The 19,279-nt window shown below is 37.2% G+C and overlaps 1 protein-coding gene across 1 annotated transcript in view; it reads right to left on the reverse strand.

Annotated features, from left to right (window-relative positions):
* The window catches only part of LOC134648773 (regulator of G-protein signaling 9), a 31,608-nt gene extending 16,423 nt beyond the window's left edge, over positions 1 to 15,185 (reverse strand). The window contains exons 1-3 of the mRNA XM_063503328.1: positions 15,119 to 15,185; positions 14,900 to 14,960; positions 9,188 to 9,346 (exon numbers count right to left, since the gene is read on the reverse strand). Coding sequence (XP_063359398.1) covers positions 9,188 to 9,346; positions 14,900 to 14,947 — 207 coding nt within the window. The 5' untranslated portion in view covers positions 14,948 to 14,960; positions 15,119 to 15,185. The remainder of the gene's footprint in view (positions 1 to 9,187; positions 9,347 to 14,899; positions 14,961 to 15,118) is intronic.
* Positions 15,186 to 19,279: the final 4,094 nt, after the last annotated feature.

Below are 19,279 nucleotides of genomic sequence, written 5' to 3' on the forward strand. Positions count from 1 at the left end.
AGCGATGCGTTCAAGGCGATTGCTTTTGAATCTAGTGACGTCATTTATGTCCTTTTAGGTCAACGTGCACTCGAGCTCAGCTGCCTTCGGGCCGAGGCCCTCCAGACCCTCCAGTCTCAAGCCCCCTCGAGGACAAAGCCGATGCAGCGCTGAAGCGCCAAACTCGATCAAACCGCGCCAATGGCGAAGATGCAGTCGGTAGTAATAGCTCAGATTGAAAATATCGATCGCGCTGTGTATTGGCTCCGTGAAATTGGGAAAGTTAATGGTTCCGATTCCGTTTAGCTGCACTTGGCGAAATTAGATTTCTGTTATTGGTGGCGAGACCCCTCCGTAGGCGCGTTGTTCGTCTATTTTGATAGGTTTTGTAGCATTCATGTTAAATCCACAGTTATTGGCATTAAGTATTTTGTATATTCAAAAATTCGAATGCGTTGTTAGATTAAGATTAAGCGTTGTTATAGATACTTCATTGCTTTTTAAGATTCGGATTCCTTATTTCAGTTTGATGTTTTGCCTTTGAATCAATTCGTTCAACTGCTTTATTGCATTTATTAAATATAGCCAATAAGGTTTTAAGGGAGCAGAAGAACCGACAATGTTCAAGGATTTTCGCACAAATGACTAATCCAAATAGCAATGAATTGTGCAATCTTAAATGTAACAACTTTATTGATTCACCAGAACGTCGATTATCCTAAAGATATGATAGTTGTGTAATAGTCAGTTAAACTGTTGGACTAAGCGTGTTAGTGGACGGTGATTCGTCCCCGGAGACGGGAGCGCGAAGGCTAAGGCGGTGACGTCACGGGCCCGATCGATCGCAGCTCGGTGGCGCCGTTCTAACCACTCGCCGACCACGGGCGAGTTGAAGGCTTACAACCAACATAAGTACGCTCTATGCTTACGCATAGCCTTTACTTGTCTGGAGCTCATGATACACAGGTAGGGTAAAGAACTGGGCACACCCGTCCTCTCGCAACGGACGGAATTACATGGCCGGGTCACATCCCGCGGTCCGGACCTCCGTACCGCTCGACAATCAGACTATACACGCGATTGTTTTGTTTTCAAACGAAGGGATACCTACACAATGTTTGAAGACAATATTTCGATCTATTAGGATTAACAACAGTAAGATTATGGAACGTTATTACGTTACGAATTACGACATAAAGTGAGAACAGATTTAGGTATATAGGTACATAGGTATAATAACGATGGTAGTTGTATTTTGGGAAACCGAAGGCCGAACTGACATAACTTATGTCGAAAAACTAAATTTCGTAAAAGGGGTAGAGTTAGACCAAGATAAGTCTGCAACGATTTTTATAGCACACGCAGTGCAAGTGTTATTTTAAACGTCAAACTTTTATGAAAATATGACGTATAAATAACATTTGTACTGCGTGTGCTATCAAAATCGTTGCAGAGTTATCTTGATCTAACCCTATGTAGGTAAATATTGTAGATACTTTTTGTAGTACCTATGTATTCATTTCATGATATATATAAAATGAATAGAACGTTACAACCTACGTTATTCGTGGTCGATTCCATTTAATAAACCATTATACGGAACCATTTGCTGAAACTTCCATCATTAATCACTTTCAAACCAGCCAAGTCGTTAAACTGTAGACTAGAATGCCCTATTTATACAGAATCGCCTAATATACTACCGTGGAATATACGTGTTCGATCGTGGGTTGCACTGAATGAAGAAAGCCCCAGTTTTAGGTTGAATGTATTGAGCCAATCGGGAGTGGAGGACGGCTAAATGGCGAAGTTGCGGACTTACTCAGCCCTTTTATTTCCCCGCCGACCCTTCTATGAATAAAACCGGGCCTCAATCTGCTCCTACTACCAAATATGCAAAGATTAAAAACTCTCCTCGAAAACTCGTTTCAGCGGTCGCTACCCGTATAGATATCCGTTGCTAAGTCATCATCTGACGTCACGGAAATATGGCGGACTCATTTCGCTTTTTGTCTCCTCGCTATCTGGCATCATCCCAAAACTCTCGAAGGCTTTCTTATAAGAAGGTTCTCGGTTATTGCGTGCAAAAATTAGGCGGAGATATTCCACCCCCTGGGAAAAAATCTTTGTTGAATATTTGAGCTTAATTTAGAGTAAATAGGATCGTGATGTTATGAAAATGAATATAACAGCATTCTTGGAACAGAAATGTGTTTCCCTGTTTGTTATTCCAGCCACCATTATGCGTGGGCTCTGCGCCCGCGGGACAACAAAGGGTTGCAGCTGAGCGTGTGTGGCGTCGCTACAATCAACAACGGGAGTTGTTAGGTTGTAAATCACAGATATCAACGGCAGGAACACCAGTCTCGCTATTTCTCGCCGTACCATTCTCATGAAATAGCTTTCGCCAATTAATGTAATGGATCGGAGTTATCGAAGCGGCTGTCGCGCAGAATTGTGTGCTCCGTCACGACCGGGCTGCCGTGACCACGGCACATTCAAGGCAATGGCTTCCGAGAATTGTCAACAGAGATTAGGTTTTTTATTACAAGTCCCCAAAGCATTACCGGAGCTTTATCACAAAACGGCCTTCGTCCAGACTGAAACAAAACTACAAAATTTTGACTGATAAAACGATGTAATGTTTTCGGAAAATCTTTATTAACATATGCATGACGTGCGAGGGCTTACCTTATGAATACGGAAAGAAGAGGCCAGCTTGAAGCCGGGTGAAGCGAACCCTATCGATTTTCAGAAAAGCCAGAGGCGCCGCTCTAGGGTTCTTGTTAAAAATAAATAGCAGGGGAAGGCGTTACTTCTAGAATCGACGTGATGCATAATGTAGGGGGAAAGTGGCCGCCGCACCAAAATAGAAATCAAAGTGCTAAGATTTATGAGAGGCTGCTATCTATTTGCTTCACTATTTACATAGGTACTTTCAGTTTTTATTAAGCACACTATTAGAACTAAGACTAGTAAATATTATTTTAATACCTATTTAAGTTACCTACATACTTACAAAAGATTTTGCGTGGGCCTCTAAGTACATTAATTATGTTTTAGTTAGGAAAAAAAGTCGCAACGTGAGCACTGAGCAGCCATTTTGCTATTTAAAGGATTTTCGAAAATTCAGGGTTTTAGAGAAATACCATTCATAAAGTAAGTACCTACCTACTATGAATAAAGTGTATACTTACCACAAATACTTTCATAATATTTTATAATTATTTTTGGGCTTGTGACTGCGGTCCGAGACATCTAATTTTACGTTTCCAAGTTAAAAATAGCTGTAAGGTGGCAGTTTAAGACGCACAAGCTAAAATGCAAAAATAATATCTAAATAAGTACCGGCAATGTGGCGTTATATCCTGGAAGTGTTCTTAATTAAGTGCCCCCGCCAAGACGAGCAAAGCCAAGCGCAACGCCAGGGCACTACTTACCTTTTCTCAAAGCACTTCGTCGTTTATTTTAAACCCTCAAATCTTGTATGTTGGTTTGCATATACCAGATATATAAACAAAATTCTCGGGATATGATGTCAATAGTGGATTTATTGCCTAAACATAAAAAGCTTCGATTGCATAGCTCTTAAAATACTTACTTATGATTTTATTGACATCTAAAAAACCTTGATTTCACCATTGGCTCGCTCACTGAAGAAGTGATGATCATCAAAATTCTTAGGGTACTTCCTGAAGTCCTAGAAAGCGGGAATTCTGACTACTTAAGGCCAGAGTAGAGTCAGATTCCAGGTAGAGTTTGTGAAGTTAGGGCTTGTAGAGTTAGGGCGTGTAGAGGCATGAGATCTGATAACTTTTTGGTAGTGCGAGCCATACTGTCTCGTTTTGGCAACAATTTACATGAAAATGTTTTTGTTGGGATCAATTTTATCACATAATACCTATTATCGAATTAAAATATGCGTGTACCTATACAGGGTGTTTCCTGTAACAGGAGCAATAAATTAAACAGTTATGCTATACTCCTCAAACTGATCAACATTTGTTCAGCAACTTTTAAAAATAACTTATGTTTTGATTTTTATTACACTTTAAAGTATACGCGCGTGATACGGAACGCACCCGCTAAATACGGTGCTCGAGTCTAAATTATTTTGTGTGAGAAAGAGTTAAGAAAGCTCCAAGAACTATATACCCAGTGCAAGTGTACCTTCTGATAACTCTAATGAGTGTGTGAAACCTGAAATTACAGTGTTATATTGACTAATATCAGTGTCTAAAGTGCACAACGGCAACCGCCATTTCAAAGAAATAACTGATCTACGCTACGATTGGTGGGCGCAAACGGCTATCTCGCTCTTACGGCAGCCAATACTATAGCCAACTCTCTCCCTCCCGATATCGTGATTGGCTAACGGATAACAAGTCCCAGATTACAACATGAATTGTGCAAACTGCAAACTGGAGATCTCATACCCCAGCGAAAGAATAAAATGCACTGCATGTCTCGATAATTACCACTACCGATGCCTAAATATAACAACTGCGCAATACATGAGCAAAAAATTCGAGATAGAAAGATCCTGGCTCTGTCCACAGTGCTATAATGTTACTACTCGACGTCCTCTTAGAAATGACGATACTCCAATTCGAAACTTAACTAGTGTAATTTTAAACGACACTTCGATGTCAGTCGAAGACACAGATAACGATCAAACTAAAAATCAATCTAATGTATCGATCTCTCCAAACACTGGTGTACACTCTTCGATAAATGAGCAACATAACAACGCAACTATCAGCTTAGACAGCATCAGCAAACTTTTAGATCAAAAGCTAAGCCAAAATTACCAGCTAATGCTCACCGAAATACAGCGAGCAGTATCCACCCTTAGAAATGACATTACATTCCACACTGAAAAATTAACAGCCGAACAGACTAACATAAAAATTAGTATATCTAGCATTGACAACAAGATAAAAAACCTAGAACAAGAAAATATGAAACTTAAGCAAGAACTAGACCAACTAAAAAACAAAACTGCCAACGCGTTGCCGCTGCCGAGCAATCCTGAAGAAAACAGCAAGAAATTAGTTATTCACGGGCTATATGAATACCAAGGAGAAAGTGAAAGTGAACTACATAACCGTGTTATCTACCTATTCCAGGATATTATGAATATAAATGTATCTGGTTATATCGAGGACATGTCCAGAATAGGAAAGCTCACTAAATCTAGACCTGACCAATCACACCGACCCTTAATAATAGAACTTATCAGCAAACGTATGACAAAGTACATCCTACAAAACAATCACCACTTTAGAAATACCGGATTGTCTGTTTCCGAATACCTGAGCGAACAATCGCTAAAAGACAGAAGAGCACTAACTGCAAGTTTACGTCTCGCTAGACAAAGCGGACATCATGCCGTGATTCGCCATAACAAATTATATGTGAACGGAAAACTAGTCGATCTACAAACCCAGCCTACACCTGAAACACAACTACATAGCCCAAACACTAGCCGCAGTTCTACCGTCACAAATGAAACCAAAACAAACACGCGACGCACAGAAGATATCACTTTAAACACTTCACAACAATCTGCTAACTTTCGTAACATCTGAAAATAAAGAATCACTTAAAATCCTGTACCAAAATATGCAAAGTGTATTCAACAAAACTACTTTACTAGACGCACTTTTAGAACCGAGCGATAACCAATACCAAGCTGTATGTATATCCGAATCTTGGCTATCAAAGGAAAAAGAACATCTCATCAATATCAGCAACTACATCCTAGCGGCATCACTGTCTCGAGTCAACTACGCGGGAGGCGGCTGCTGCATACTACTGCGCGACGATATGGAATATGTCGAGCGAAAGGACATTATGGACTACTCCATCGAATATGTAATCGAAATTGCTGCTGTTGAATTAACTAAATTAAATATAATACTTATTGTTATATACTGGAATAGTCGACTACCTGACATATTTTATATACAATTAAAACTTGTTCTAGAATTATTAAATAAGAAATATAGTAAGAAAAATATAATAATAGGAGGTGACTTTAACACAAATATTTTAGAAAATGACAAAAAATCGTTGGATTTATTACACTGTATGTTACAATATAATTATACTCAACAGATACATGAACCAACGCGAGTCACAAATAATTCATCCACTTGCTTAGACTTAATATTTACCAATTTCACGGGAAAGTCTATATCAACATATGTTTATGACTTCGGTTTGTCTGACCATAAAGGCACTATAATACACTTAAATGAGCAACAAAATATACATAAAATAACGTGGAAAAGCCAAAAAAGAATTTTTAATAAAAACAATATGTATGAGTTCAAAGCACACCTGCAAACAATTGATTGGAATAGAGTAATAAATAGTAATAATAATATTAATGATAATTATAACAACTTTGAATTTATATTAAAGGACATCCTTGACATTTATATACCTATTAAAAAAGTGAAGATTGGACTACCTAAAAAAACATGGCTATCAAAAGGTATTAAAATATCGTGCAAATCAAAAAGACTTTTAAAAATCCTTGTTTCGTATACAAAAAACCCTATTCTTACTAAACACTACAAGCAGTATGAAAAGCTACTAAAACGAGTTATCCTTAATTCCAAAAGAAACCAATACATTAAAGAAATAACTGCCTCCAAAAACATATCTAAATCTATGTGGCGAATAATTAAAGAGCGCACTAACAAAAATGTAAAACAGACCAAGCATAACATTGAACTGGATGTCCATAATAATCTATCGTCCGATCCAAAGCAGGTTGCGAATGCATTCAATGCATTTTTTGCGTCAGTTGGAGGGGTCAGCGGGGGAGCCGCCCCGCGCGGGCGACCCGTGCGCCAGCCGGTTACCAATACAATGTACCTCCGGCCGGTCGAGCCGCTTGAAGTAAACAAGATAATTAAGGAATTAAAAGATAAGTATAGTTACGGCATAGACGAGCTACCATCTGCATTAATTAAGTTTTGCGCTGATGAACTAACTTTGCCATATTGTACGCTAATAAATCAGTCCTTTTTAGAAGGAATATTCCCCGACAGATTAAAAATTTCCGTCATTAAGCCCATACATAAAAAAGACGCCAAATCAAACCCTAGCAATTATCGACCTATTTCTCTTTTGCCCGCGTCCTCAAAGGTGTTTGAAACAGCCATGTGTAAACGTCTTTACTCATTCTGTGAAAAATACGATGTATTTGACGACTGTCAGAACGGCTTTCGTAAGAACCGATCCACTGAACTTGCTACTTACAAATTTATACAGGAGGTGCTAAATACCCTAAATGACAAAAAATATGCAGTTGGAATCCTCCTAGACATGTCTAAAGCCTACGACCGCGTACAATGTAACCTACTATTGGATAAGTTATACGACATAGGAGTGAGAGGTATAACACATAAATGGTTTGCTTCTTACTTAAAAAATCGTAAGCAATACGTTGAAGTCCAATACCACGATCATAACACGGGTTTAATAACAAACGTGAAATCAGACAAGCAAATCATAAATCACTCTATACCCCAGGGAAGTGTAATTAGTTGTTTGCTATTTATAATTTATATAAATGAACTCCCTAAAGTCATAGACAAATCATGCGTGTTATTTGCGGATGACGTCTCAATTCTCACATCATGTCTAAATAACGACACTCTGGACACAGACCTAAATGACACAATGAATAAAGTAGTCAGCTGGCTCAATGACCACAATCTGGAAATAAATTTAAACAAAACAAAAATTATGCAATTTAAACCAGTACAAAAGCGCGCTTTAGAAATTGATTATTCGTTTAACGGCCACAAACTGGAATGTGTAGAAACTTTCACCCTTCTAGGTTTTGATATTGACACAGGCATAAACTGGAAAGCACATGTTACGAAAATCAAAAATAAAATGCTCAAGTTCATTTATGCCCTGAGAGAATTAAAAAAATCAACTAGTCTACAATCGGCAAAAATAGCCTATTATGCTTATGCCTACTCTTGGCTCAAGTACGGTATTATACTTTGGGGAAATAGCACAGACGCAAACGATTTATTTTTACTCCAGAAGAAATGCGTACGCATCCTCGCGAATATTAGGATTCCAGATAGCTGTAGACCATACTTCATCAAGTACGAAATTCTAACACTAACTTCGATGTATATTTTCGAAATTTGTAAATTCGTAAGAAAACATTCGGACCTATTTACAAAGTTAGTAGACCAGCCCCGACGCTTCGAAACAAGGTTTAAGCATGATCTAGCATTGCCGTCAACTTCTAAACTAAAACTTCATAGTACAAGTCCAAACGTCATGGCAGTTAAAATATATAATCACCTTAAAAACGACATCAAAGCTCAAACAAGTGACAAAAAATTTAATAAAATGTTGAAAGACTTTCTAATAAATAAATGTTATTACGACTTAAAGGACTTTTTCGATGATAATGTTACAGGATATTCTAAATAATTTATTATAATTAAAACAATGACATTTATAAATACTTAGCTAAATAATAACTAAAAATTAATCTTATTATATGAATATTGTACATTAATTATATAAGCTAATACATTTATTAGGAATTTGAACCTGATTTTGAGATAATGTAATACATACAATATAATTTTGTCATATAATAGAAACAAATTAATGATAATATGTAAATATAATAATATTGTTATAAGAAAGCTATGCTGTGCCCTTACAGGGTCCATGTGAGACATTGTACATTTATACTTGACATCTATACTGTACCATGGTTGCAATAAAAAATTATGAATTATGAATTATGAATTATATTCTAAGACGCAATGTACTGCAAATTTTGTTATGTTTAAGTGTGACAACGTCAAACACATGTCAGCGTACATTGAAGGCAATATTTATTTTGTATGAAAAAGAGGAAGTCTAAAGAATTCATATGTTTTAAAAGTTGTTTAACAAAAGCTTTAGTTTGAGGAGTATAATATACTTATGTTTAAATTATTTGCCCGTGTTACAGGCAACACCCTGTATAAAAAGCGCGGGGGCTGGACGCTTGCTGACTCTGGCTCTGAAGGCCTACCGCGAACCACGTTCGACATGTTGCCTCCCTGTCACACTTACATACGAAATTACAAGTGCGGCAGAGATGCAACACGTCGTACGTGGTTCGCGGTAGCCCCTCTGCTGCATGGATCATCAAGTAAAGTACACTCACCTTATCGAAGGCAAGGGGTCGGTGTCTCGGCACGTCAGAGAGTTCCATGGCTGTGGGGCGGGGCGAGGGGCGCGGGGGCTGCGCGCGCGCTAGCCGACCTCCATGGGCGTCTGCCGCAGGGGCCGCATGCCGCTCGCGCCCGCGCTGCGCCCCCGACACCTGTCGACAATAATACTATATTAAATAAATAAATAAATAAATAAATATTGGGGGACATCTTACACAGATCAACCTAGCCCCAAACTAAGCAAAGCTTGTACTATGGGTGCTAGGCGACGATACACATACTTATATAGATAAATACATACTTATATACATAGAAAACATCCATGACTCCGGAACAAATATTAGTGTTCATCACACAAATAAATGCCCTTACCGGGATTGGACCATCGGCTTAGCAGGCAGGGTCACTACCCATTAGGCCAGACCGGTCGTCATACATATTGTACAATACACATATATACAATATACAATATGTATTGTATACATACATACAATACATATTGTTACTATACTTGGTCAACCAGATCTTGACAGTAGAAAAAGGCGGCAATTTGAAAAATGTAGGCGCGAAGGGATATCGTCCCATAGAAAATTTGAATTTCGCGCCTTTTTTTACAAGATTTGGTTGACCTGCTATATCCAACTTTCCAAAAGTCCAAACTGGATGTTTGGGGCATTATCTATGAAAAGGGAGCTTATTGCCGATGGCGCTTACGCCGCACAGTATCGCGCGGCATTGTATTTATATCGGAGCATATCGTTAATAATGACGTAAGCGCCATCGACAATAAGGTCCCTTTTGTATTAGAACAAATTAAATTATTTTCAGAAAATATTTTAATTTGTTTTTATTTCAAGTAGACACGCTACTATATAAATTATAAACTTTTAAAAAGTGTCATATACTAAGAAAATCTATACATCTGCTATAGCAGAGGACGCTGGTTCGATTCCAGCCTGGGGCACTGGAGGCCTTGGTCACTTTTTCTTAGTAGGTATATGACATTTATTTAAAAGTTTAAGGTCCCTTTTCATAGATAACGTCACATTTTATCGCTAGAATTCATAAGAAATACCAATTAAAGAGATCTAGAAGGTTACCGATCGACCGTGACTGTGGCCAACCGAGATAAATTGAGTTCCTCTTCTAAATGCTCGGGTTAAGGCAATATCAGAGGCCCTACGGCGAAAAGAGAATACCGAAATTTCTTTATCTGCGTCTCTATATCGCTCAAATATGCAAGAACGACATAGAAGCTGATAACAAAATTTCGATTTTCGTTTTTCGCGGCAGGCTCCCTAATCCTAATTTTATAAATCTCAGCATACTTATTCATTTTCTTGTAGTTCTAACTACCCCAATCTGACGCAATTACCCTGGTGATAAACTTGGGAAGCAAGACTGAATCGTATCCCTTTAACATAAGGCGAAATATTATAATGAAGTTGTGTAAAAAATACGAAAGATACTCGGAATTATTTTGCAAATGCACTGCGCGCTGCTCGTCATATTTTTTTAGACAATTCACAAAAACGTTACATCGTATTGCCTTTCTAACGTTTCAATTATACCGATTATTAAAGCAATAAAAAACTGTTAAGTAGGTACATATGTATTACCACAAGTTACGAATTATGAATTAATATTACGACACAGTTTGCTTCATAAATATGTAATACTTTTTTCTTATTTTTATTTCAACGACACAAAGTGCATAGATATATAAATATTTATGACGGCGACGGAGAACATACTTAGAAGTTATTATTTTTCAATGAATTATGCACGTCTCAATAAAGGGGAAAATATACTTGAAATGAAATGTATAAGTAGGTAGGTACATACGCTATACCCAAAGTAGTACTTACTTAAGAATCTCACTTAAAAAATTTAAAGGACAAATGAGAAATAAATTCGTTGATGTTGCTACTTGCTAATAAATGTAAATCTAATATATACATATGTAAACCTAAGGTTATAGGATGAGCACCGTGCATGTAACCCAAAAAAACGAGCCCTACGGTCTCCAAAACCATAGGCCAGTTGGGAGCATGTAAAGCAAGTTAAGTATTGATTGCAGTAGACAATCTCTATAAAAATAGCTATAAATCAATAACTCTTCTAACAGATGTTAAATATGTAGTTTACGTGAACTACATGCTATAGATTAGAGATGCACATATTCATCGCATGCCTAATGATTACACCAATGAAAACGCAACGAGGCACACGTAAAAAATGTTATTTCAATGTGGTCCGTAAGTGGATATACTTCTACACTTCCAGCTTGTCTAACTTTTTGTACCTGGTTTTACTTATATTGCCTGAGCGCATCGCAATTATCGCACAAATAGAAAGTAAAAACTTACAATTTATAGTTCTTTTTTGCCATTACAAAGAACTTCGTAGAACCTTTCATGCAGTATAATAATGAAATTAATATCAACTATATAGCACGATATTAGCTACTTATTATTTACTAACTTTTTTTACCGCATCGTGTTCCTGATTTACATCCTCATCTGCGAAGTTCTTTCTAATCCAAGAAAAAGTATATAACTATAGAAATCGTTATACAGTCCAATTTCTTATACCACTGAAGAGAGAGATGAATTCTAGTACTTATACAAAATATGTATGACCTATTCAAATAGTTATAAACTCTGTGTAGAAATAATGACTTAAATCCATTCAGCCTTTTTTTGCGTAATATTAGATATGCGTACCTGGCTACACTCAGGGGGGTAGGTAGATACATGAACACTTTCAAAAACTGATAACTTTCATAATTACCGCGATAAAACACCAACTAAACTATAACAATATGCATACACGCATAGACAATTACCCTAGATTTTTGGTTTTAAAATACGAACCAATCACACGTTTCAGAGACATTGTTGCCTCAGCTGGTAGCAAGATCAATAATTCATAGGCGAATTGAAACTAGCTTTCATATTGTGAAGGAACGACTTAAAATAGCTCACCTGTGATTGATGAGATCAGCCCATTTAAATAAATACATATGTACATACATCGAACCGTTGTTTAATTATGTATGTGCGGTGTAGCGTACATACAAGTAGGGATTGCAATCCGGTCCGGCGGATCCGGTAATCCGGCCGTATCCGGCACATTTTTCAAGCTACCGGATCCGGCAAAATTCACCAGATCCGGTCCCGGATCCGGTAAATGAATCAAAGAATAAAATAACGCTAAAATTTAAAAGTTCTTGCCAATATTCGAACGTCGCTCGACGCGCGCGATATATGCGGTGCGGGTGCGATGTTGCCGTTCTATTTTCTCCCTCGCAAACAGCAACACAACAACTTGTTTGTTAGTTGACGCCAGTCTTCTAGCCGACGAAATATGTGTCGTCGTAGTGTTGAGATTCCCGTGCAGCGTAAGTATTGTTTTATATTCAATAAATTGTGTTGTTACATTGTAATTAAACGTACGTGTTATTTCGTTTTATTTTGTATAAACCATTCGAGCCCAGTTATAATAAAGTGTTACCTGCATTTAAAATATTATATTGAATACTTTATAAAACTTGATTCAGCACTTCAGCAGTTAGTTAAATGTTTTGTCGAATTAAAGTAATTAGAGGAATATATGTTGAATTGTTGACTTTTGACGACCGGTCTGGCCTAGTCGGTAGTGACCCTGCCTGTGATGCCGCGGTCCTGGGTTCGAATCCCGGTAAGGGCATTTATTTGTGTGATGAGCACAGATATTTGTTCCTGAGTCATGTTTGTTTTCTATGTATTTAAGTATTTGTATATTATATATATCGTTGACTCAGTACCCACAACACAAGCTTTCTTCAGCTTACCGTGGGGCTTAGTCAATTTGTGTAAATATGTCCTATAATGTTTATTTATTATGATGTTATTTTGTTATTATTATGCTACTAAATAAAGCTGGAAAATATGTTGTGTAAATAAATGTTTTAATGTTAGGCTATAGATATTTTAAGAGAAAAAGAAGATTTTAATTTGTGACACTGATTATTGTAATAAGACTTAGTGGTTATAAGTAATAAAAACGTTAATGTTTGAAACTTAAAACAGCCGTTTTATTAATCCATTAAAAAATATCCTTAACTTCGCATATAACGATAAAAAACATAATAAAATACGTGAATTGATGAATTTTTTATCTGCAATACCAATCCGGCCGGATCCGGCAGGATCCCCGGATTGAGGCCAAAATCAGGCCGGATCCGGCCGGATTCAAAACCAGACCGGATTGCAATCCCTACATACAAGCTACAATACTACTTTTACAAGTATGGGGCTAGCGTGGATCAGTCCTTTTACGGATATTGCAAGTAACGGTACGCCATTAAGGATGACTCACTCCATGCTGATGCTCAAGCAACTTTTGTACTACCTACGTATATATTTTATAACCTGCCTACCTAAGTATTTTTTTATTTATAGTTCGTTCTAGTTTTGGACACGCGGTGTGATACGGTGTAGGTCCTCGACCAGATCTACAGGCCTAATCAAATCGATGACGGAGACACGTAATATGTATAAATCATTGATTTATGGAGAGATATAAAGAGAGCTATGAAATATATAATAAACTGACCTACGAAACAAAAGTGACCTACTAAAAAAAAACATTACTCCGATTTTATAAACCTCCCTGTTTGTCACCTCACAAACATCCGGACGCGATACAATTCGCTAGATGTCTATACCTATAATACCTGGAACAACAACTTAATTTCCAGTAGTTGATCGACCAGAAAGGAACCCACACCAATTGTACCGATGTACCGGGTTTGGGCGCACGCTTAGCATTAGGTTCAATTTATAGATGTATTGTATGGTGTATTATAATATTTATAAATATAACTTACGTCATCATAGATATCATCATCTTCACCGTCAGTTGAAGATTCCATTATTAAATAATGGCGGGGTTTACCAATTTACTGTATTGCCACCAAAAATGTTGAGCACTTTTAGTGCCTTGTTATAAACATACATTTATTTTAAGTGTCAATTTTAACTATGAATGTTACTAATCTGCACTCGGCAAAGTCCGCAGTAATAATGGAAGGATGCTTGCGTGATCGGTCCAGCCCTACCCATTAAACTAGGCACAAATAACCACCTTGCCACATGCAGTAATACTCGGTAAATTATGGTAATGTTCTAATGAACTGCAGTAATCAGTGTATTAAACAACTATTTACATGGTGGTTTTACTGCGTTTAGGTCCATACAAGCTTTTGGCCGCGAACATGGCTGTGTGAAATTAGTTATTTGTAGGCACAATTATTTTTTTGTGGAAATTGAAATTTGGTGTTTATTCTTTGTTCTAATAAGGGATAATTTTAAGAGGTTATTAGTATCCGAAAACTATTGCTTTACTATTGCTTTAGGTACCTATATCTAGAGGGTTCAAATCACATAATTATATCCGTATCAAATCTCTTCAAAACAGTGTTTCAGAGGTGAATAACAGATGCAAAATGGCTGAGAGCAGTGACCATTTTTTCCACTTTGGATGTTACAATCTGCCCTAGTAGCACGGTCGCATTTTTATCATTTATCACCATGCCTGTCACGTTCTAACAAGTAGGTAAGTGCGAAAGTGACGGGCATAGTGATAGTGGATAAAAATGGATCCGTGCTGAGCCCGCAGGTATTACTTGCATATTACATAAAATAAATAAACTATTATACCTTGATAAGCCATGCTGATGAATTGACAAATTCATCTAAGGATGTCATTGATTTCTGGTATCTGAAACATTTTATTAGTTATATTTAGAAATTAAAACAGTTCAATCAAGTAGTGGAACGTTCTAAAACTTCAAAATAATTGTGTTGAAATTTGAAATAAACTGTGAACAGTAAATTTCAACAATTTTGAAGCAATCGAAGGATTAAAATATCACTCACCTCAGCTAGTAAATAACTAAAACATACATCTCAAGAATGCACGCGTTTGCCAACACTATACACAACATGTGCACTATGTGTACACGAACGAGTAAACGATCCGAACACCATTCAGACTGGAGATTCATATAGCGGACAGCGGTTGGGCGGCGTGCGATCTAGCGCCCAGATAAATTACTATTGTTTAGCAAACGACAAGCTCACGGCACCTCGCAATATCTCCTGATAAAGCAGATAACGCTAAAATCTCTTCTCAAGTCGTAAATTTTCTACGCACGCGGGAATTTTCGGGAGGCTTAAGCACCTTTAGATAAGTGAGATAAGTAGGTGGCCTCGCCTGTGGCACACCATACGTCGTTAATAGATTGTGACCCGAATTTTAAACGCGAATTTTGGCCTTGAGGTGTAATCATTTCCATAATATGTGGGACTTGTGATATCTAAATCATACCTGCCTGTACTAAGCGCGATATTAAGTAATCATAATCAACAAAGGCGTTGAACTTTATATGTTACTTAGGTATTCGTAGGCAACTTACCTACATATTAAGGTCCGTGACAAATCAGTCAGAATCTCACTCCTTAGGTAATAACTTAATGCTGCATGCTATGTGCTATATCTACCTTTTCCTACACCCTACCCTATAAAATTATCTAGGTACCTACCTAACCTATCGACTGGGGTTGCAATGGATTATTTGGGGCTAATGTTTTTTCGACTACATACGTGTATGAGGCCTGATGCATATAAGTTCTCGGCTAGTCAGAGCATTTTCTTAGGTTCAAATTATGTAATATTTTTTTATACCTAATCATAAAACAAAAAAAAAGAAATATAATTTCTACGATGAGAAGAATAACCTTTTCTAATTATTTCGGGTAGGATCATCTATTGAAATAGATGCCGATGTCTAGTCTATCCCGAGTAACGGCCCACTCGGGATAGACAGACAATGCTGCTTCGAATCCATGAAGAAAGTACAGACATACAGTGTTGCCAACCTTATTTTAAATGTCATCTCTGACAAATAAGTGAACGATAGACATGTTTTTTTTAATTTCATTAATTCATTAATTCATTCTTTTCCCGCCCGTACCCTCCATTTTTGCTACTTCTTGAATGAAAAATATTTGTTTTTACAATTTTATTTCAAAGTAAGTGCTTGGTCGTAGAAAAAGTATTGTATGCAACGTTGTTTAACTGAGTCAAAAAATACTCGTGGCGTCTTTATTAACAATTTTCGGCTTCGCCTCAAATTGTTACTCACGCCACTCGCCTTTTTTGACCTCTCTTAAACAACGGTTGCATAAAATACTATTTTAATGAGCTATTTACATGTTTAAAATATATTAAAATAAATATGAAGATTGTTTTTCACCAGACGAACTTAAATGCATCGGGGCTTGTATTACTTAAAGCCGTAAAAAATGGTTTATTCCAATACATAATTATGAGTTATGAGGTAGGTACTTTCGACCAATGAAAATTGCCATTGGATTGATTATTACAGCGCGATTCGGATTTAAGAACATGTTACGGTTTTGATCTTATTTTGATAAGACCTTAAAGATCACTCACACTGATTCGAAAGTCGTGCACCAGATGCGCTCCAATCACCAAAAAGATCGTTAAGGTCGTATCAAAACCAGTTCTAAACTCTAACAAATTCTTGAGTTATAATAGACCTTAGGTTTAAGGAACGTTTGGGCCCATCGCATACAGTACCTACTGCCGTATTCGAACTTCAAGATATGCACAAGAGACGACACGTACTAGATCCATTCTAGATACGTTATAGTTTAGATTTCAACAAGTTCTCTTTTGCAGCGCAATTCGGGCAACCAATGTCACTTTTACGATAGATCGTGTTAGATATCTATTAGATGTGAATTAGATCTCTAAGTTAATCTTGTGGAAATCGTTCAAGAGTATCTCCAGAATCGCGGAAATGTCAAATTTGACAGGTTAGATCAAACATATCGTTATCGTATCTTGGCGATGTCTACAAGATATCTAATAGATGTCTATTACGAAATCCGAATCGGACCCTAGGGGCTGAGTCAGTGGAAGGTCTTTCCAAATATATCAGGGTTCACTGACATGTCTTAACTTGCTTCCATTAAAGGATACAATATATAAGAATGTAGTCAAAGCTATTTACGAACGAAACCTTGAACCTTTTCATACACGTTTCCCTTTAAGAAAATTCTTACTGTGTTTTTTATAAAAGACCTCCCTGCTTTATTTCTTATTAACTGCAAAGAGGTTCCGCAGCAGATACAATGGTCAATGGCAACAACTGATACGACTATAATACCCACCCTAGGAACACTAGTGCCTAGATAAGTACCTATAGGCAAGATAATTAAATAGGTATTTAATACGAAAAGGACAAAGTACCAATAAGAGGTACAATCTTATGAGATTTCGGCTTATCAAACCCAGGATAATATTTACAACATTTATCAACCACTGTATTACAGGTGGAACAGCATTACATCTGATCCACGATCAAACATCGTTCCTCCTCCTCATTTTGTAAATTGATAGGTAAGATTAGCCAATTAAACACGGCAATTGATGTGCGAGGATATTTATTTTAGGTGGAATCCCGAGGTATTGGGTGTTTGAAACTGTTTAGACACTGCCAGTGATTTAAGAAGAGATTTGGTAGAAGCTTTTGTATATGTATGTAGTTTTTTGATACAGAGCTCTAAGGAACGGCTGGGAAATTGGTCGTTCTATTCTAAAATAAGGTAAGTCTACAATTAGGTATAGGTCGAATATTATGATCACTTACAATTGTTCGTTGTCGTTGTAGGCGTAGATAAACCGCCATGTTCTGATAAGTGTGTAGGTAGGTACGTAAGCACAAATCTATCCCTAAAGACCTACCTTGGACCTACCCCGCTAGTATTAGCTAGACAGTTTCCGCGTTTTGTGAGATATGAATCAACAAATTTACTTATGTGGTACGCACGTATTTCTTTTAGTTAGGCAACTGAAGACGTCATCAGGTAATTTTGTCACGCTTATAAGGGAACGCATCAAACGCACCGAACGCACGTCATTGCCATCGCGTCTTAAAATGGTCAACACATTACATCTTATAAGGTCTGATTAACCTATTCTTTAGATACTTAATATAATATCAATGTAATGCTAGTCTGACGTGTATAATCCGCACAAATAGTGCCAGTTTAATTTGATGAAGAGCTATCCAAACCTGCCTATTACAGTTAGCTTATTTTTAAGGTATAACGTTAGGGATTTTTGCACTTATAGCAACTGATTACTAAAGGTCTAGTCGATTGTAAAACTTTCTAATAGGCTATCCCTGCGATATAAACCATTAAAGCCCCCAAGACAGGAAGTAAAAGATTCTCGATACACAACTTAAGATGTGGGTGGTGAAAAGTAGAACGTTTTCCTTCCAGGAGGCGATTCCAAGAGTCATATATAGGTAAATCGGACCTTATACGAGGGGCGTTCAAAATATTCTCGGTATTGATATCTTACGACCTCTTCTAAAATTTCTTTCGTTACTGGCCGCTAAGGTTTATTCATTGACATTAAAAAAAAGTATAATTCGAACCGAGATAGTCTTTTGTTTTTCTGCAATTGCTGAACAAACATGAACATCCTGTGCGAATTGACAATGTTAACTAAATTAGAACATCGATGCGTGATAAAATTCTTGACAAAACAGGGTAAAAATCAAAAAACCATAAAAGAGGAAATGGATTGTGTTTACCGTGAGTCTGCTCCTTCTTTATCTACCATTCAAAAGTGGTCAAGCGAGTTTAAACGCGGAAGGGAGAGTATTGAAGATGACCCTAGACCTGGCCGGCCTGTAGTAGCTACTTCACAAGAAAATATTGATAAAGTGGAAAAACTTATATTGGAAGATGGTCGAGTGAAGGTAAAATCTATAGCACAAGTAACCAATCTCTCTATTGGTACCGTACATGATATTATACATGACCATCTTAATATGTCAAAAGTAAGTGCAAGATGGGTTCCGCGAATGCTGACTCGGCTTCAAAAAGACATGCGTGTAGCTTGTTGTTCCGATTTTATTGACCTGTGCGGTGAAAATCCTGATGAGGTGCTGCAAAGAATAGTTACTGGAGATGAAACCTGGGTTCATCATTATGACC

This window comes from Cydia amplana, chromosome 6 (genome assembly GCF_948474715.1).
Source record: "Cydia amplana chromosome 6, ilCydAmpl1.1, whole genome shotgun sequence".
NCBI classification, from domain to species: Eukaryota; Metazoa; Arthropoda; class Insecta; order Lepidoptera; family Tortricidae; genus Cydia; species Cydia amplana.